The 21,348-nt window shown below is 36.4% G+C and overlaps 1 protein-coding gene across 19 annotated transcripts in view; it reads right to left on the bottom strand.

Annotated features, from left to right (window-relative positions):
- CTDSPL2 (CTD small phosphatase like 2) overlaps positions 1 to 21,348 on the bottom strand; it is an 83,006-nt gene that overhangs the window by 45,707 nt on the left and 15,951 nt on the right. For 12 of the 19 annotated variants that reach the window (XM_082735315.1, XM_082735329.1, XM_082735322.1 and 9 more), the window contains one exon: positions 10,236 to 10,445. The exons of 2 other annotated variants lie outside the window; for them this stretch is intronic. In XM_082735315.1, the coding sequence (XP_082591441.1) occupies positions 10,236 to 10,421 (186 nt within the window). In that variant the 5' untranslated portion in view covers positions 10,422 to 10,445. Of the gene's footprint in view, positions 1 to 10,235; positions 10,446 to 19,389; positions 19,569 to 21,348 lie in introns of all 19 variants that reach the window. 5 more of the 19 variants (XM_082735330.1, XM_082735326.1, XM_082735320.1 and 2 more) reach the window with 1 other exon arrangement.

Raw genomic sequence — 21,348 nt, forward strand, 5'->3', positions numbered from 1 at the left:
TCTGCACTCAGCGATGAGATTCCTTCCCCTCCCTCTACCTTCCCCTGCTCGGCTTGCTCAAATAATGCTCTCAAATAAATAAATGGATAAATAAATAAATAAAAACAAACTATCCTACTGAGATCAATGGGGATGTTCATAAATGTGATTTTTAAATACTGAATAATGAAATATATTAATATGTAGAATAGCTACATAATTCAGTAAACCAGTATCTTCTAAATAACCAGTGCATAGTGTTAGAAAATCATACATGGTGCATCACTCATTCCAGGTGCAAGACAGACTAACAAAAAGATCACTGCAGCTCTTTCAGATTCCATCTTGGAACAAGAACCTAAGAAACTACATTTGTTAAGCTTTGGTATAGTATCAAGGATATCACAATTATTTAAAAAGGATATTAAAATAATCCTTCCTTTAACAAATACATGTGAGTACAGTTTTCTATAAATGCTTCACCTGGGGCACCTGGGTGGCTCAGTGGGTTAAAGCCTCTGCCTTCAGGTCTGGTCATGATCCCAGGGTTCTGGGATCAAGCCCCGCATCTGGCTCTCTGCTCAGCAGGGAGCCTGCTTCCTCCCCTTTCTCTGCCTGCCTCTCGCCTACTTGTGATCTCTGTCAAATAAATAAATAAAATCTTTTAAAAAAGAAAGCTTCACTAAAACAAATTATGTATGAAGCCATCATTAAAGACATTGGAAAATTACAAATAATGTCATGCCTCCCATTAATTTCCTTTTTGTTTTTAGGAAATAGTTAAAATGTTGTCTGTATTAATATCAGTGAGTTTATAATCAAATTATGAATAAACATTTTCAAAATTCCTCAGCTTCATATCTAATGAGATAGATTTTGATATAACCCACATAAACAAATGTTCTTTAGGGTTTCCAATAATGTGTAAGAAAGTAAAGGAGCCCGAGATCAAAAAGTTTAAGAATCACTTGCTCAAGAGGAATTACTAATGAAATCACAGGAAAAAAGAAGTCACCCTCCACAAATGGGGGAAAAAATGTGAACTGTCAGTTCACAAACACAAAAATCCCTATATAGTCAATAAGCACATGAAAGGATATTCAACCTCATTAATCATCAGGGAAATGCAAAATAGAAACACAATGAGATAACCACCCCACCCATATAGAAAGACTAAAATTAAAAAGACTGACAATACCAAATATTGCTAAGAATGTGGGCAACTGGAATTGCCAGACATTGCTGGATAGAATATAAAATGGTACAAATAGTCTGGAAAACAACTGGGCAGTTTCTTAAAAGTTAAACAGTCTTTCAACAAATGGTGCTAGGACCAAAGGATATCATTAATATGTAAAAAAAATAGTTGGACCATATACTACCTACAGAAATTAATCCAAAATGGATGAAAGAGCTGAAAATAAGAACTAAAACTCTAAAACATGTAAGAAAAAAAACTTAGAGCTTATAAGAAAAAATTCTAGAGAAAACACAGGGCTAAAACTTTACCAAATCTTGATTTTGGCAATAGCTTTTGGAAATGACACCAAAAATATAAGCAATAATAACCAAAAATAAACTGAACTTGGTCAAACTGAAAACTTTTGTGCTTCAAAGGGGTCTGAAAGAATGGGAGAGACTATCTACAAGTCATATGTCAAAAAAGGATTTGTATCTAAAGAAGAACTCTTAGAATGCAATTATAAAAAGCCAAAACCCGGGGCGCCTGGGTGGCTCAGTGGGTTAAGCCACTGCCTTCGGCTCAGGTCATGATCCCAGGGTCCTGGGATCGAGTCCCGTATCGGGCTCTCTGCTCAGCAGGCAGCCTGCTTCCTCCTCTCTCTCTCTGCCTGCCTCTCTGCCTACTTGTGATCTCTCTCTGTCAAATAAATATATAAATTCTTTTAAATAAATAAAATGCCAAAACCCAATTTAAAATGGGCAAACTAAAAATACATAAATAAGTTACTGTTGAGGACATGGAGAAACTGGAACCCTCAACTTTGTTGGTGGGACTATAATATGGTGCAGCCATTTTGGAAAACAAGCTACAGCTCTTTGAAAAGCTAATCACAGAATTATCATATCATCCTGTATTTCTCTTGAGTATATGCTCAAGAGAAATGTTAATAGATTTCCACAAAAGAAACTCGTATGTCAATGTTCACAGTACTCATTTTTTTTTTTTAAAGATTTTATTTATTTATTTGACAGACAGAGATCACAAGTAGGCAGAGAGAGAGAGAGGAGGAAGCAGGCTCTCCGTGGAGCGGACAGCCCGATGCGGGGCTCGATCCCAGGACCCTGGGATCATGACCTGAGCCGAAGGCAGAGGCTTTAACCCACTGAGCCACCCAGGCGCCCCTCACAGTACTCATTTAATGACAGTCAAAAAGTGGAAACAACCCAAATGTCTATCAACTGATAACATGGAAAATATCCACCCAATAGAATATTATTTCACAATAAGAAGGAATGACGAGGGCGCCTGGGTGGCTCAGTTGGTTAAGCAACTGCCTTCGGCTCAGGTCACGATCCTGGAGTCCCCGGATCGAATCCCGCATCAGGCTCCCAGCTCCATGGGGAGTCTGCTTCTCCCTCTGACCTTCTCGCCTCTCATGCTCTCTCTCACTGTCTCTCTCTCAAATAAATAAATAAAATCTTAAAAAAAAAAAAAAAAAAAAAAAAAGAAGGAATGACGAAATGATATATGCTACAACACAAATGCACCCTGAAAACATGCTAAGTGAAAGAAGCGAGACATAAAAGACTATATGTTGTAGAATTCCATTTATATGACATGTCCAGAATAGGCAAATCTATATGCAGAAAATCAACTATTGGTTGCTCAGGGCAAGGGAGGAAGGGAGAGTTGATGGGTGACAGCCACTGAAGATGATTTAAGGGGTCTAAAATTGATTGTGGTAACAACTGCAGAACTCTGTGCATATACTAAAAGACTAAATTTATACCTTAAATGGGTGAGTTTTATTATATGCTAATTATATGTCTCAATAAAGCTACCACAAAAAAATAAACATGCATTTATTGTATGATCCACCAATACCAATCTTACTTATTTATCCAACTTAAATATATGTCCACGCATGGACTCAAGACAGATATTCATAGCACCGTTATTCATGATAGCCATAAAACATATGCAATCCAAATGGATAAACAAAATATGTTATCTAGTATACTCATACAATAGAATTCTGGGCAGAGGGGTGAATAAAGTATTGAATACACACAATAACACAAGTGAGTTCAAAAGCTTTATGCTGAGTGAAAAATGCAAGAAATGCTGTAGGACTACAATTGTGAAACTCTAGAAAAGATTTATGTGATCTATAATAACAGTATGTTGATGGTTGTCTAGGGTGATGCTTGAAACTGTCTGCAAAGACTATAAGGATACTTTTTTGGGCATGAGTGCATAAATATGTTAAAATTCATGACAATATATACCTTAAATAGGTGTGTTTTGTTGTGTGTAATTATAACTCAAAAAGTTAATTTTTAAAGTCAATACAAAAGATATAATGAAATTCTAAAAGATAACTGGTTTAACAAAAAGAAGGCAGGATAAGAAAAACCTAACTAAACTAAACATGTCAATTTAAATATAAATACACAGGGTATATTTATACATGGGAGGGAAAAAATTATAATCATGAAAATGCTAGGAAAGTTATATAGCTATATTAAGCAAAGTAAACCTCAAAGCAAGTATTACTAGAAATGAGAGATTTCACAGTGGTAACAAGAACAATTTATACTCATCACAAATGTGTATACACCTAACAAGAGAACTTCAAAATACATAAAGAAAAAAACTGGCAGAACTGAAAGGCAAAGACATAGTAATAGTTGCAGATTTTAACATCCCTCGCTTAGTAACTGATAAAACAAGTTTAAGATATAGAAGACTGAAATATTATCAACCAACTTAATCTAATTAGTAGTTACAGAATACTGCACTGAAAAATTCTAGAATATGCACATTTCTTCAAATACACATGTGACACTCACCAAGACAGACTATATGCTAGAAAATACCAAAAAAGACCAAAGAAATGAAATCATACAGAGTATACTCCTAGATAACACTGATAATAAATTATAAATCAACAATTAAAAGATATCTTTAAAATGCCCAAATATCTGGAAATTAAATAACAAATTTCCAAATAATCCATGCATCGAGAATAAATCACACACACCCACAAAAAAGTTAATAAAAATATAATCAGAGGAGCACCAGGTAATACATGTATGGAATTGTTAAATCACTGTATTGTACACATGAAACTAATCTAAGAGTGTACATTAACTGTAATTAAAATAAAAACTTAAAAGAATATATAATGAGAACATGTGGGAAATTAGTGCTTTAAAACTTTTATTGGGGGATGGGTGGTATAAAATCAGTGATCTAAGCAAGGGGCTGGCAAACTATACAATCCAGAAGCCAACTCCAGCAAGCTGTTTTTGTATGCCCAGGAGACTAAGAACGGTTTTTTTGTTTGTTTGTTTTCAAAGATTTTACTTTTTCTAAGTAAGCTCTACACCTAACACAGTGCTCAAACTCATGAGCCCAGGATCAAGTGGTGTCACATGCTCTATTGAATGAGCCAGGCAGGAGCTCCAAAAATGGTTTTTTATATTTATAAATGGGGATGGAGGAGGATCAAAAGAACAACCTTATTTGATGACATATGAAAATTATATGAAATTCAAATCTGTGTCCAAAGTTATGCTCATTCATTTATATATTACCTGAAGAGTAGAGTAGTAGCTGTAACACAATATAGTCCACAAAGCCTAAAATATATATCAGAAACAGTTACAGAAAAAGTTTACCGATTCCTGATCTAAGCTCCCACTTCCAGAAACTAAAAAAGTAAAAGTAAATCAAAAAGAAGGTATAAGAAAATATTAAAAATAACAAGTAGAAATCAATTAAATAGAAAAAAGAAAAAATGAAAATTAACAAAGATGTTGATTCTTTGAAAGAGTAATGAAACTGACAAAGCTCTAGCAAGACAGATCAAAACAAAGATAAATTATAAGTTATCCATATCAGGAATGAAAAGATATACATCATTACAGATCCATTAGACACTGATATTTATGTAAGTATCACGAAACTTTACACCAAGTAATTCAACAACTTGAATGAGTGAGCCAATTCCTTGAATGACCAAGACTGAAACAAGAAACAGAAAAGCTAAATAAATAGCCTTGTATATTTTACAGAAATCCAATTTACAATAAAAGCTCTCTCACAAAAACTTCATTTAAGGATAAAAAAGGATAAAAAATAAGGATAAAAAAACTTATTTAAGGATAAAATAATACTAAGACAATATAAGTTCTTTCAGAAATAAGCAGAGGGAACAATTCTTCACTTGCCTTATGATCCAAGCATAATAATCTTAGTTCCAAAATCTGAAAATATGACAAATAAAGGCAACTACGGACCAAAACCCTCATGAACACAGATATAAAAATCCCTTCGAAAAAAACACAGTAAAGCAAATCCAGCAATACAAGTTTGGTTTTCCATTAAAAAATATTTCTGCTCTACTCCACATGAAAAGAAAAGAAAATCTGAAGAACAACTCAAAAAATGCAGAAAAGTCTTAGAGAAAATTCAACATGTTAAGAATTTTTAGCAAACTAGGACTAAAAGGGAACTTCTTCAAATGAATAAAAGATAACTATGAAAAACATTTAGTTAACAATATACCTAACTGTAAATAAACTCTTTTCTTCTAAGATCAGCAACAAGAGAAGGTGTTACTTCTCACCACTTCCATGGAACATCGTACTAGAGGCCCTAACTAATGCAATAAAGACAGAAAAAGAAATAAAAGACCTAGAGATTAGGTAAAATAAGTAAAACTGTAGTTATCTGGTCTATTTTATGATTATGTATGTATACGCATCCAATCTGAACTTCTAATTTTTTCATGCCATAATAAATGGTAAAGTACTTATTAATCTAGCTGTTGAAGAGCACATCTAGAGAGATTGACTTATATTAACTTTGGGAGGAAGGAAGAAAATTCCCAATAAAACCATGAAGCTTGGTAGTAGTACAAAGGTTAGAGTTACAACAAAGTTTTCATCTAACCACATTTTTCAAACCAAGGGATACAACCCATCAGTGGATGAGGAAATTAAAGCATTAAAATCACCTTTATTTGTTTTAAAGATTTATTTATTTGAGAGAGAGAGAGAGAGAGAGACACTGAGTGAGCACACAGTGGAATAGGGAGAAGCAGACTTCCTGCAGAGCAGCGAGCCTGAGCCTGACGTGGGGCTCAATCCCAAGATCCCAGCGTCATACTTAACCGACTGAACCACCCAGGTGCCCCTAAAATCACCTTTAAATGGAGAATAAGAAACAAAAGAGAAAAAAAATCAGACATATCAAATATACTAAGTGTGAGTTTTGTTTCACACGTATGACTATAGTGGAAGACATATTTCTTTCTAAGGGTTATACTTAGAAGATCTTAAAACACTGATTTAATATAACAGGTAAGGAAGAGGGCGCCTGGGTGGTTCAGTTGGTTAAGCCTCTGCCTTTGGCTCAGGTCATGATCTCAGGATGCTGGATCAAGCCCTGTGTAGGGCTCCTCACTCAGTGGGGAGTATGCTTCTCCCTCTCCCCCAACCCCCAATCCCTCTTATGCTGGCTCTACCTTTCAAATGAATAAATAAAACTTTAACAGCAAGAGCACAACAGTATTTAGATAAGAACAGAGGAAAAGATCATTTTGTTATGGGAAAACTCTAGTAACCACCTATTTGGAAAGGTATAGAGAGATTTCTGATATAAAGCATATATAGTTTAGCTGTGAGGTCTTCACTTCAAATATGTATCAGATATCTCGGGCTAGAGTGTGTGGGTGGCATAGTCAGTTAAGTGTCTCACTCTTGGTTTTGCTCAGGTTGTGATTTCAGGGTCATGAGGTCAAGCGCCGCCCCCCTACCCCCCCGGCACCAATATGGCTCCAAACTCAGCACAGTCTGTCTGCTTTAGTTTCTCTCTCCCTCTCCCTCTGCCCCTCCCACTTGTTCTCTCTCTCAAATAAATAAATCTTAAAAAAAAAAATCTCATTATAAAGCAGAAAGACTGCATGTCAACAATTCTTGAGTGCTCTTACTGACAATTTCATATTCTGAAATCAGAGAAGTGATAAACATTTGAATCATAAAATCTGGATTTGAAAGAGACCAAAGATTCCATTCACACTGTTATATGCTGAATTTGTGTCATGCCCCTCCCTCCAATTCATATGTTGAAGCCCTAACCCACAGAATATAACCATATTTAGAAATATGGCTTTTAAGCAGTAATTAAGTTCAAATTGCATCATTAGGGTAGGCCCTAATCCAACTATGAGTGGTGTCCTTATAAGAAGAGATTACAACACAGACTACACGAAGGACTGAGAGGTAACTATGGCAGGACCCAGCAAGAAGGCAGCCGTCCAAGTCAAGGACAGAGGCCTCAGAAAAAAAACAACCTGATGACACCCTGATCTTGGACTTCTAGCTTCCAGAACTGTAAAAAAAATTTGTTTTTTAAGCCACCCAGTCCTTGGTATTTTCTTATGCGCAGTCCGGGCAAAATTATACAAACCCTTATATTCATAAATTAACAACCTATGTTTGGTTTACTTATATACTCTCGTGGCTAATTTATACAAAATTAAGATTAGAATACAGATTAAAACCTGTTAACGATATAAAATATAAAAACGGGTCAGTGGTGATAAAATGGCAAGCACTAAGAGCCACTGATCCTAGAAATCGTAATAGTAACAGGAGAGCAGTAAAGTAGGGTGATACAATACGAGCAAGTTTCAAAAAGTCAGACTCCTGAAACAGGGATGAAAGCCATGTTAGATACCTTAGAAACGACTACAGCTCAAAAGAGAAATCAAGAAGGTTTGTCTAAAAAGTTCAATTCTAGCCATGTAACTTTAAAAGTCCAAAAGCAGACAAAAAGGAACAGTATTAAAGAAACAAAAAAGGCAGCACAGGGAGTTGTCTAACTGATTTGGTTTTAAAAAGGACACTTGTCAAGATAAGAAATGTAGTTTATCATCTACTCAGACGAAAGGAGATGAAGATATATGCAAAAAGTACTGCGGAAAAAAGTTCCTATAAAAAGAGTAAGTTTCAGGAAGCTTTGAAATGATGACAATATAAATAAACAACAAAGTAAGAAGGTAGTATAAGAGATTCAATCTTATTTGCTTTCATCATGAAGAGTTTTCCTTACACAAGATGGGTGATGCTCTTAAGACGTTACCTAGCTACTGAGACAAAATGGTATAGGACAAAGAACGTAAGTATCAGAATCAAATAAACCTGGATTTAAATCTCAGCATCATCGCTTATTGTAGAGGCAAAAGTGCATAGTGGGTTAAAAGTGTAGGCTCTGAAGCCAGGGTATTTGGGTTTCAATTCCAGTGTTGCCACTTAAAACTAAGTAGCCCTGTGCAAGTTATTTAATCTTCCTGTGCTTTTGTTTCCTTACCTGTAATACACAGATGATACAAGCTACTTCCTTTGTACAGTTTAAAGAAGTTACTACACTTAGAGCACTGAGAACACTGTATGACACATTCTAATTGCTCAATAACTGGTAGTAATTACCTTCCATTTATTCTTTATTATTCGTTTTTATTATTTTTTTATTATTCCTGTACATTTATTACACTTATTATTGTTACTGACATATGCAAGTTACCTAAATTCACTAAGCCTAAATTTTTCTCTTCTATAAACTACCAAAAAATACTTATATGAATTAAGGAGATAAAAGGTATAAAGCAATGAATAAATATACTTAATAAACATTACCTGCCAAACCCTACCCAAATTTTGAAAAAGACAACACTACTTAAGATACTGAACATAAGCAAGCATTGTATAGATTCTCAATAAAACTTTAGAATATATTATCAAAGAGATGATTTAATGACAATGAAGTAAGAAAGAAATAACAATCAGAAGCCAGTGTAATCTCAAGAGGAATAACACAGGACAAACTAATCATTTAATTTACTTCTAACACAGGGTTAGTAAATAGGGGGCGGGGGAGAGGGGATGACAGTGCACCTTGATTTTAGCAAGACATTCCAATATTAATTTTCATAATAACCCTACAGGAAAAAAAATCTAAATGATTAACAGTACAATTAAATAAATTTGAAGCTGCAGGAAAACTCTTGCCCCCCAAATTAGTGAACAGACAAGTTTGCAAACAGGTTTTTAGTTAGCCCTATCTTATTTAACATCTTTAAGTAGACATTAATGAACAATGCAAGATTTTGGTTTAAAAAAAATAAAAAGAAAGAAACTTGACAGTAATTTCATACGAAAACCCTGAATGTGTAGCTGATATGGGCAAAAATCTGCTAACCAACAAAGATGTATCTTACTACTAAAGGAGAAAAAAAAAATCATGATATGTTATACGATAGTGCCACATTAATACAATCAGAAATCAGAAGACAGAGGAAAAACCCACCCATCCAGACTTTTTTTTTTAACCAAAATCTTCCATTTTTCATTAATGTCTACTTGAACACATACAATGAATAACAATAACGCTATCTTATATATAGAGTATATTAAAATTTCTCAAACTGCTTTTTCTGTTTGCCATCTAATGTAAAAACAACTCTGAAACAGATAAAGCAGTTAGAATTAGTCCCATTTTACTGTCTTCTTGAGGTTCAGAGGGATAAACGAGTTTCCTCAGATCAAGTTGGTCCAAAGTATGAATGTGGAAAATGTGACTCTTAGTCAGTGTTCATTTTTTCTTTAATAACTTTTTCCTCTTGAATAAAGTAATACATTGTCACTGTAAAGTGTTAGAAATCAGAAAGAGAAATCACCTCCCTAAACACTGTATTAATATTAACAAGAAAATTTAACTTATCTTTGAAATGAAAAAAATAAAAGTGAGAGAACTCACATAAATATGGAAAAATTTTTTACTTTTCATGATACTATGCTGAAAAAAAGGCTAAAAGGATCAGTTAAGTAGAATAAATGTTTTCTTGAATTCTTTAAATATTTTTCATGTTATTACTCTTAAAATGACATCAAAATGTACACATTTCTTAATCTACTAGCAATATTAAACTTCTCATCTTTGCATGCCTAAAGAAAACAATCTAAACTTTAATTTTAATGATGTAAGTACAAGGTAAAACCATTACCTTGGGTGTGCTTCCTTTAATGAATTTTTTAATTGAAGACAACAAGCCGGTTTCATTTTTCGGTGTTTTTTCTCCCCCTGAAGGCAGGCTATCATCGACCTCTGAATATTTCCTCTTTGCTCTAGCAGTGCGTTGTGTTTGGATTTGATTTGACTGCTGAGAAGCTTTACGTGTTCTCAGCCTCATCTTTTATGAGTGCCACATATAAAACTGTAAGAGAAAAATAACAAGGGTTATTACAATTAGACCTAGCCCACCAAAATGTGGCCCAGCTTATATAAGAAAAATTTCTTGATCCAAGTCTCTAGGGGATTAAAATGAGGAAGCAACATTTTAAGCAAAAGGTTGCTTTAAAGTTTTACACATTATCCCAAGTAACCTTCCCCCCAACTTCTAAAATAAAAATAGGAGTAACACCAGGGTGCCTGGGTGAGTCAGTCTTAAAAGTTAATCACCAAACTCTTGATTTTGGCTCAGGTCATGATCTCAGTGTTGTGAGATGGAGCCCCATGTCATGCTCTGTGCTGGGTATGGAGCATGCTTAAGATTCTCTCTCTCCAGGGCACCAGGACAGCTCGGTTGTTAAGCGGCTGACTTTGGGTCAGGTCATGATGACAGGGTACTGGTATCAAGCCCCATGTCAGGCTCGTCAGGCTCCCTGCTCTGCAGGAAGCCTGTTTTTCCCTCTCCCACTCTGCCTACTTGTGTTCCCTCTCTTGCTGTGTTTCTCCACCAAATAAATAAAACCTTAAAAAAAAAAAAAAGACCCTCTCTCTCCCTCTCCAAAAAAAAAAAGACTAACACCAAGAGTGGGCATACTCTTTTCACAGGGCTATACTGCCTCCACCCCTGCTGACATTATCTTTCATTGAATCATTCACTCAACAAGTATTTATTAAGCACTTGACCACATTCAAGGCACTGAGCTAGGCTGAGCACCTAGTAAATAGTAAACAACATATGGAAGGTTTCTGACTTCTGGAGCTCACAGTGTAGTGAGCCTCAATGAACGAATTAATTACAGGAGCATGATTCTTTTTTTTTTTTAAGATTTTATTTTTTTATTCGACAGACAGAGATCACAAGTAGGCAGAGAGGCAGGTGGGGGGTGGGGGTGGGAGGGGAAGCAGGCTCCCTGCTGCCAGGGCTCCATCCCAGGGCCCTGAAATCATGACCTGAGCCATAGGCAGAGGCTTTAACCTACGGAGCCACCCAGGCGCCCCCCTCCATGAGCATGATTCTAATCATCAACAATCATACAAGTGTAAAAAGAGCAGTTGGATCATTCAATTTATTATGATCAATCGATCTTACCACACATAATGAAACTTTAAAAACTGAATTCACGTTAGAAAGAAAATATGAGGCAATTTACTTAGAACTCTCTCACTTTATGGATGAGAAAATTAATGGCTGGCAAAACTGTAGGAAGACACAGAAGTGGTTAAGTACATACCCTAAATTAGAATCTGAAGTAGAAATACAAAAATTACCACACTAAGAATTAAGAAATGTGAATTCTAATCCTATTTCAATCATAGCTAAACTACAGTCAGTTGTTTTTTCACCTGTATAAAGAATATATTCACCTTAGCATCCTGAGCCTCAAAATGAAAAGGAATTAGAAAAGGCTATATAAAGTGCAGAGAACAATAATGCTACTCACAACAGTGAATGCATTCACAGAAAAGTCTAACTCCATTTAAGCATTCTAAACTCCTAAGGATGCAGAAATTCCTCGCAAAGGATAGGGTCTTCACCGACCAATTAAGAAGCTTAAGACATTGTGTCTTTACACAATGTCCAAAGTTAACAGTCACAGAGAAAAAAAAAAAGAAACTTTTTGAAAGTTATATATATATATATATATATATAATCTACTCTAACAAAAAAACTCAAATTCAAAGGATTCACCAGAGGAGTCCCTAAATAAAACAACCGCTTTTTTCCTAGCAGCAAATGGTGCTCAATTTTAAGCTGCCATCCCAAAATAAAAAACACTGCCTTTTCTCCTAGAGTCCATGTTAACCTCTAAAGTGATTTATCATTCAAGGCATGTATTATTTACTTTAAAACCCTATTTAGGGGCGCCTGGGTGGCTCAGTGGATTAAGCCGCTGCCTTCGGCTCAGGTCATGATCTCAGGGTCCTGGGATCGGGTCCCGCATCGAGCTCTCTGCTCAGCAGGGAGCTTGCTTCCCTCTCTCTCTCTCTCTGGCTGCCTCTCTGTCTACTTGTGATTTCTCTCTGTCAAATAAATAAATCTTTAAAAAAAAAAAAAAAAAAAAAAAAAAATAAAACCCTATTTAGAGTGGATAAATGTTGCCTTAATTCCTTAGTTATTGAGTACAGCATGCCTTAGAAAAGGAAAATTCCCATATAGAAAATGCAAGAAGGGAATTTCTCAAAACTATGTTTAATCAATTTCTGTTAATTTTTGAAGTTATTTCAAAAATATCCAAGAATTGGGAAACCTGGGCTGCTCAGTGGGTTAAGCCTCTGCCTTCGGCTCAGGTCATGAACCCAGGGACCTGGGATCGAGCCCCACATTGGGCTCTCTCCTCGGCAGGGAGCCTGCTTCCCCCTCTCTATCTCTGCCTGCCTCTCTGCCTACCTGTGATCTCAGTCTGTCAAATAAATAAATAAAATCTTTTAAAAAATACCCAAGGGGCACCTGGGTGGCTCAGTGGCTTAAGTCTCTGCCTTTAGCTCAGGTCATGATCTCAGGGTCCTGGGATCGAGCCCCACATTGGGCTCTCTGCTCAGTGGGGAGCCTACTTCTCCCTCTCTCTCTGCTTGCCTCTCTGCCTACTTGTGAGCTCTCTCTCTCTCTCTCTCTGTTCAATAAATAAATAAATAAAATCTTTAAAAAAAAGGGGCGCCTGGGTGGCTCGGTGGGTTAAGCCTCTGCCTTCAGCTCGGGTCATGATCCCGGGGTCCTGGGATCGAGTCCCGCATCGGGCTCTGTGCTCGGCGGGGAGCCTGCTTCCTCCTCGCTCTCTGATCTATGTCTGTCAAATAAATTAAAAAAAAAATTAAAAAAAAAATACCTAAGAATTAATCTATCTTAAGCCGAGAATCATTAAATGGAAATTATAAACTTTATGAAATAATACATTGATCTAAAGTAGATCTTAAAAGACCAGAGGCCTATAAGTAAGTCCAGTCATATGAAGTTTGGCTGATTAAAATTTAAATACTTACGGTCACCTGCCACTAGAATGGTAAGAATGAAAACTATAACCTCTGCCCATGAGAATCAAAAAGTCTGGCAAGTAAGTATACATATCATAGTATATATATAAAGTCCTAGATCACTCCACATGAAAAGAGTGAAGACAGTTCTAGGAAAGGTTAGGAGAAAGGTCCTTTAAACTCATTTACTTGAAAGAAAGACATTCAAAGAAGGAGATGAAAAGTAGGTTTTTGTCCATTCCATTAGTGAATTGTAAAAGGTGTACTTGATAGATCTTTTTAAAAGGCCTCTGGGAGGCAAAATGGCCATAAGAGGGACAGCCCTGGAGGTGACATGGTGCCAGAGCATACACCTTTCCTGAGGGCTGTGCGGTGCGAACAAGTTAAGTTCACAGCCCAATCCAACAAAGGCATGTTGTCTTTTCTTGCCATGGCCATGGAGATGTGCCAGTAAGGCCTTTGCCCTAAAAGGCAATTCCAACATTTCACAGCCTTGACCCTGAACCTCCAGAGGGCTGCCAATGGCACAAGGCCAGTCAAGCAGGTCCTCCGTCCTGACAGGTGCGACAATGAGCACTCCATGCCTACTGGCACAACCTCCTAGGATGGCCACCTCTCCTGATTCCTCTGCGCTTTCACCTTCAATCTCTGCTAAGCAGAGGCCCTTGCATGGGCAGAGAAGCCATCAGTGAGCACAGTGCTGACCGGTCGAAGTGTTTGTGGTGGCAGAAGAATGTGTTCTGTGTTCTAATTTGCAGGCTACAACGACCCAAGTGTGGTACCACAGGGTATGTGGAGAAAAACACATGCAGTTCATCTAATAGAAATGAATTCAAAAGCTGCCACTCAGCTCTGATGGAAAAACACATATTCTGGAAATCTGAAGGGGCTATCATGAGTGTGGCTTTGGTATTCACTTGCTTTGTTCATCAGGGACAGCGGGACAAAAAAGCTCTGGATAAAGCCAGGGAGCAAATCAAGTCTATATAGCTACCTTCTACTCTTTAAAGTGGTCTTAGCGATTGCACCTCAGACAGAGGCAGTACAATGAATGAACCCTGAGATCATAACCCAAGCCAAAGGCAAGGCTCAACCCACTGAGCCACCCAGGTGCCCCAATACCTCATTTTCAATAATGAATAGATCAATAAGGAAATCAAAGACATGGTCTCTTGACCTAAGAGACACATACAGAACACTCCACTCAGCAGAATCTATAATATTGTCCAGGACAGACTACATGTTTGGACACAAAACAAGCATCAATAAACTTAAAAGGACTGAAATCATACAAGTATAAGGTTTCCAACCACACTGGAATGAAATTAGAAATCACAAGGAAAGAAACCTGAGAAATTAACAAATACGCACAAATTAAACAGCAAACTAAATATGTAAGCACTGTGTCAAAGAAGAAATCATATGGGGAATTAGAAAATTCTTCTGGAAGAAATGAACAAAATTACAACATACAAAAACTTATGAGATGCTCCCAAAACAGTGCTCAGAGGACAATTTATGTAAATGATTATTATCAGAAAAAAGACCTCAATGCAATAACAAACACTTCACCATAAGAAACTATAAAGAGAAAAACAAACTAAACCTAAAGCAAGCAGAAGGAAAGAAAGAATAAAGCAGAAATAAGTCAAATAGATTATTTAAAACACAAAGCAGGGGCCCCTGGGTGGCTCAGCGGGTTAAGCCTCTGCCTTTGGCTCAGGTCATGATCTCGGGGTCCTGGGATTGAGCCCTGCAACAGGCTCTCTGCTCAGCGGGGAGCCTGCTTCCTCCTCTCTCTCTGTCTGCCTCTCTGCCTATTTGTGATCTCTCTCTCTCTGTCAAATAAATAAATAAAATCTTAAAAAAAAAAACACAAAGCAAAAAGAAATTAATGAAGACAAAGATTTGTTCTTTGAAAAGATAAATAAAATTGGCAACCTTAAATTAGATGAGCCAAGGAAAAAAAAAGCCTCAACCTATCAAAGTCAAGAGTGAAAGATGGGTCATTAATACCAACCCTACAGAAATAAAAACAATTTTAAGGGAATACTATGAACAACTGTACACCAACAATTAGATAACCTAGATGAGATGGATAAATTCCTATAAAGACAAAAGTAAAACAAGTTCAAGGGAAAAAAAAAAAAATCCGAAGCCTCATAATAAGTAGAGACTGAATTAGTGATGATTTTTTTTAAAAACCTCACAGCGATGCCTGGCTGGCATGCAACTCTTGATCTCTGGGTTGTGAGTTCAAGCCCCACTTTGGGTATAGAAAATACTTAAAAATAAAATCTTGAGGGGTGCGGGGACCACCTACAAAGCAAAGTCCAGTACCAGATGGCTTAACTGGTGCATTCTATCAAACGTTTAAAGACCACCAATCCTTCTCAAACTCTCCCAAAAAACTGAGGAACACCTCCCAACTCATTCTATGAGGTCAGTATTACTCTATACTCAAGTCAAACAAAGACATTACAAAAAAAGTAAAACTACTAGTCAGTATTCCTTGGGCACATAGATGCAAATATCCTCAACAAAAAACTAACAAACTAAATCCAGCAGATATAAGAAAAACAAACAAACAACTTTTTTTTCTTCATCTTATCCATTTTTTTTCTTTCTTCCTTTATTTTTAAAGATTGCATTTATTTGTCAGAGAAAGAGAGAGTGGGAGAGAGAGAGCACAAGCGGGGGGAGAGGCAAGCTGAGGGAAAGGGAGAAGCAGGCTCCCTGCTGAGCAAGAAGCCCAATTCAGGACTCCATCCCAGGACTATGGGATCATGACCTGAAATGAAGGCAGATGCTTGACTGACTGATCCACCCAGGCATCCCTCCAGCAGCTTTATAAAAGGAATACACATCAAAAATAAATAAATAAATAAATAAAAAGCAAGAAAGAAAAGTTTAAAAAAGGAATAAGGAAAATGCATCATGACCAAAGTAGGATTTATCCCAGGGATGTAAGGCTGGTTTAACTATGAAAAATGAATCATAATACACCTTATTAAGAAAATAAAAAATTCCATATGATCATCTCAAAAGATGCAGGGAAAAAAAAAGAAAGCATTTGACCAAACCCAACACATTTTCACAATAAAAATACTAAAAAACCTGGCAATAGAAGAGAACTTCTTAAACCTGAGAAAAGGCATCTACAAAAACCCCCAGCTAACATCATACTGTATAATGAAAAACTACACGCTTCCCACCTAAGGTCAAGAAAAAGACAAGGTTATCTACTCTCACCACTTTTATTCAACATTTTACTGGAGATTTATGCCATGGAATTAGAAAGACAAATAAAGAAGAAGTAAAAGAAATTCACATTAGAAAGAAAAAAGTAAAACTATATCTAGAGGACATCATATTGTATGAACAACCACAAAAGGAGAAACCACAAAAGCAAAAACTAGATAACTAGACTTCATAAAAATTAAAAAGACCTGAGAAGACACTTCATAAAAGCTAAATGATTGGCCAAAGGCTTATGAAGTGATGCTCAATATAATTCACCATCAGAAGCAGAAGCTGAAATTAAAATAGCATACTAATCCACATTTACTTGAAAGGCAAAAATTAAAGAGACTGACAATAATAAATGGTAGCAAAGATGTGGAACAACAAGCACTCTCATATTCTCCTGGTGGGAATGTTAGGTTTTTGGTAAATTTCTATTCAACAACACCTCACCCCTTGATCCAATAATTTTTTTCACTTCAAGTTTTTATCTAAGAGAAATGCAAAGGGTCCACACCATACTTTTACAAAAATGTTTAGACAGGCTTTATTTACAGTAGCCTCAAACTGGAAAGAGACAGAAAAGCGAATACTGTGGTGTTTTCATGTATTAATAATCAAAAACAGAAAACAATTACTATTATCATTAACAAGTTGAAAGAACCTGAAATAATGCTGAGCAAAGGCAGACACAAAAGAATACATATTTGAATACACCAATAGAGAAATTCTGTCAGAGGCAAAAATAATCTAGGAGAAACAAATCAGAATAGAAGCTGTCTTGGGGAAAAGAAATGACATATATGTGATGGAGTATAGATCTATCTGTCAAAACTTACAGCTAAAATCTATTTATTTCCAAGTATGTAAATTTTAACAAAATAAACACGTGCAGAAAGTTTTTATGAACAATACCGGGTAGCAGGAAGTCGGAGAGGGTGGGGATACAGATCTAAAAGACAGACAAAAATGTTAGTAGTACTCAAACCCAGTGATGGTCATATGGCACTTCATAATACCATTCTGTTTACTTTGTATATATGTTTGATATTTTCCATTAAAAGAGAGAAGCAACAACAAAAACCTGGACTACCAGAGCTACCAACAGGATTCAACACTGAGAGAAAACTGAATTAAGTCAAAATAGAGTAGGACAGGATCAAATGAGAAAAGCAAAGAGAAAATCTTGGAAAAGGGAGGCAGAGGAACATAAACCTCAAGAGAGCAATCCTCCATATTTTTGAACATAGAAAGTAACAGAAAGCTCCAGTAAGTCAAAAAACTGTCTTGAGCCAAAAGTCCTCCTAAAAGTTCAAGAAAACAAATTACACATTAAAAAGTAACAGAAGGGGCGCCTGGGTGGCTCAGTGGGTTAAAGCCTCTGCCTTGGGCTCAGGTCATGGTCCTGGCGTCCTGGGATCGAGCCCTGCATCAGGCTCTCTGCTCAGTGGGGCCTCTCTCTGCCTGCCTCTCTGCGTACTTGTGATCTCTGTCAATAAATAAATAAATAAATAGTTACAGAAATTAGTCAGATCCCATACAGTGATAAGAAAAAAAAGAGAGAAGCAAAAACAGAGAGAGAGAGAACAGAATAAAACCCCCAACTTTTGGGGGGTATCTGGCTGGCTCAGTTGATAGAGTATCTGACTCTTAACCCTGGGGATGGTCATGAGTTCGAGCCTCACACTGGGTGTGGAGCCCACTTTAAAAAAATAAATAAAATACTGAAAGAAAATTTTTTAAACCCCTAACTTTCTACAGACAATAAGACTATAAAAAAGATTCAAGCAGTGCCTGGCTGGCTCAGTCAGTGAAGTATGCAACTCGTGATCTCAGGGTTGTGAGTTCAAGCTCCATGTTAGGTGAAGAGATTACTTTAAAAAAAGATTCAAGAGAAACTGGTAAATACTGAAAAACAGATCAGATACTCAAAAACAAGAGAACTTTCCAGAAATAGAAAAAGTCTGAAACCATGTATTGAAAGAAACAGAACGGAGAATAGCAAATGTGAAGAAACAGTCTGATACGAATTACAGAACTTTACTGAACTTTGAAGAGGGAAAAATCCTTTATCATCTAAGCCAGATGTAGGCAAACTTTTTCTTATAAAACACAGTAAATATTTTAGGCTTGCAGACCACAGGGTGAAGGTTAAATGAAATTGCAATATCAGCCTAGACCATGCTCATTGGTTTCAATACTGTCTATGGCACAGAGCATCCAAAAACAGTATGTAAGTGAATGAGCATAGCTGCTACATACAATAAAACTGTGTTTACAAACACAGGCAATCAGCCCATGTGCAGCAGTATGCAGAACCCTGATGTAGACATGCATTATAAATGACTTTATAATGGAAAAAAACATTACTCTAAATTTTTCAATAGCAACACTTTATGCCAAAGAATGGAGCAACATATTTAAAATAGTCAAGAAAAGAACATGTAAACCCAGGATTTCATATCCAACAAAGATAACAAGAATAATGGCCACAAACTATTATCAATGAGCAAAAACTCTAGGAATGCTGGGCCTATGGAGCCCTTGCTAAAAAATCAGAGCATTTGAGAAAACCCAATTGATACAGATACTGCACAAGAACTAATGGTGACTATCAAACATACAACATGTAGTTACTCATACAGCAAAAAATAAAATGAAGGTTGAAAGAGAGAAAATATAGTATGTATATTCTCTGACAATGTAAATATACTTACCTACTTAAAAAAGTGAGGGGGGAATAGGAAGAACACAGCAAAGGGTATATATATGGCTTCAATAATCATATATAGGATAATAGCACTGGCATTGCTATTGTGAGACTATTATGAGATAAATCTAATTTAGTATTTAGATTTCTAATTCCAGGTCTGTCATCTACTGGGTCCTCAGGAACCTAGACACAGTATGGAACAAGAAGACAAGAGACAGAGAGGAAGTTAAAAATAAAATCCCTGGAATTCTGACTATGGTCAATAAATCTCCCCAAAAAGCAAGCACTCAGTTAGACAAAATAACAAAAACCACCATTTCAGTACTCTAGAAACCAATCAAGACACTTTAACACTCTGAGAATGCTTATAAAACTGCTCAACTTTGAGTAAGAACCTTAGGAGTCTGTGTCATTCTTATCCGGGGCTGCTCTATTCCTGAATCCTCCACCTCCAAACTCAGATGGTCTGTCAGGCTGAGAGGACTGCCAACTTTGAGGTCACCATAAAAAGAGACTCACAAGATTTAAAGCAGTTGGGCAATGACCACACTCAGTGGTCACCAGTATAAGTAACAGTTTTGGTGTAAGTAATAATTTCTATGGCAGGCAAACAATGAGGGCCAACAGCTCTAATAGCTTGAAGTTGCAGGGGTGTTGGGACAATCACATTTCTGGCTAAGGTAGTACACAGGCACAACAGAGACCAAAGAGGGCCCCACCTATCCACATACTGAATCTTGCACATCAGAATTTTTTAATTTGTAAAATGTTTGCTAAGTGAAAGTAAAAAATGACACTAAATTGTCATAATGACTGGTTAAATTAAATGTTTTAATTATATGTATGGACTACCTTTAGTTCCCATTTTGTTAAACGCCTATGTATGCCCTTTCCTCATTTTTTCCTCTAAGGATCAAAACGCGAAAGTTGAAAAAGACTTTAGTTCAACTTCCCCAACCAAAGCAGTAATCTTTCAGGTAGTCTTCCTGTCTAAAGATAACCTAGAATGTGCTCAAATACTTAAGGAGACATCAAGTCCACTACTTCCCAATACAAGTATTTTAAAATGTTAAATGAGGTCTAACCAAAAAAACTTTTAAAGTGAATTGAATAAAACCCACAATATACTTGGGTGCTTGGGTGGTTCAGGTCATGATCCTGGAGTCCCCGGTTTGAGTCCCACATCAGGTTCCCTGAAGGAGCCTGCTTCTCCTGCTGACCTCTTTCTCTCTCTCTCAAATAAATAAATAAAATCTTAAAAAAAAAAAAATGCAATTTATCAATAATTCCCTTATTTAATAAAGAAGAATTTCTAGGGGCACCCGGGTAACTCAGTCAGTTAAGCTTCTGACTCCCGATCTCACATCAGGTCTTGATTTCAGGGTCATGAATTCAACCCCACACTGTGCTCTACACTGGGCCCACAACCTACCTAGAAAACAAATAAACAAAATAAAGAATTTTTAAAAAGAATTTAACTCTAGCAATTGGCTAAGCGTAACTTTCCTTGTTGTAAGTCCAAAGCTTGAAATTTTTTCATTTTAAAACTTAAAAATTTTTATATAACTTTTTTATTTGCCAATTATGGCTTAATTTAGAGGAAGATATTTGCATTATTTGCCCCAACTCCTCAAAATAATGGAACTATATTTAATACTTCAAAAAACACTTATATATTCAAATATCTCAATAAATATTTGCTAATTTAATCTCTTGGCATTTCTTGCAAATTACTAAAATCCTAAAGTAGGGGTGCCTGGGTGGCTCAGTGGGTTAAAGCCTCTGCCTTTGGCTCGGGTCATGATCCCAGGGTCCTGGGATTGAGCCCCACATCGGGTTCTTTGCTCAGAAGGAGCCTGCTTCCTCCTCTCTCTCTCTGCCTGACTCTCTGGCTACTTGTAATCTCTATCTGTCAAGTAAATAAATAAAATCTTAAAAAAATAAAATAAAATAAAATAAAATC

The sequence above is a fragment of the Mustela nivalis genome (assembly GCF_964662115.1).
Source record: "Mustela nivalis genome assembly, chromosome: 6".
NCBI lineage: Eukaryota > Metazoa > Chordata > Mammalia > Carnivora > Mustelidae > Mustela > Mustela nivalis.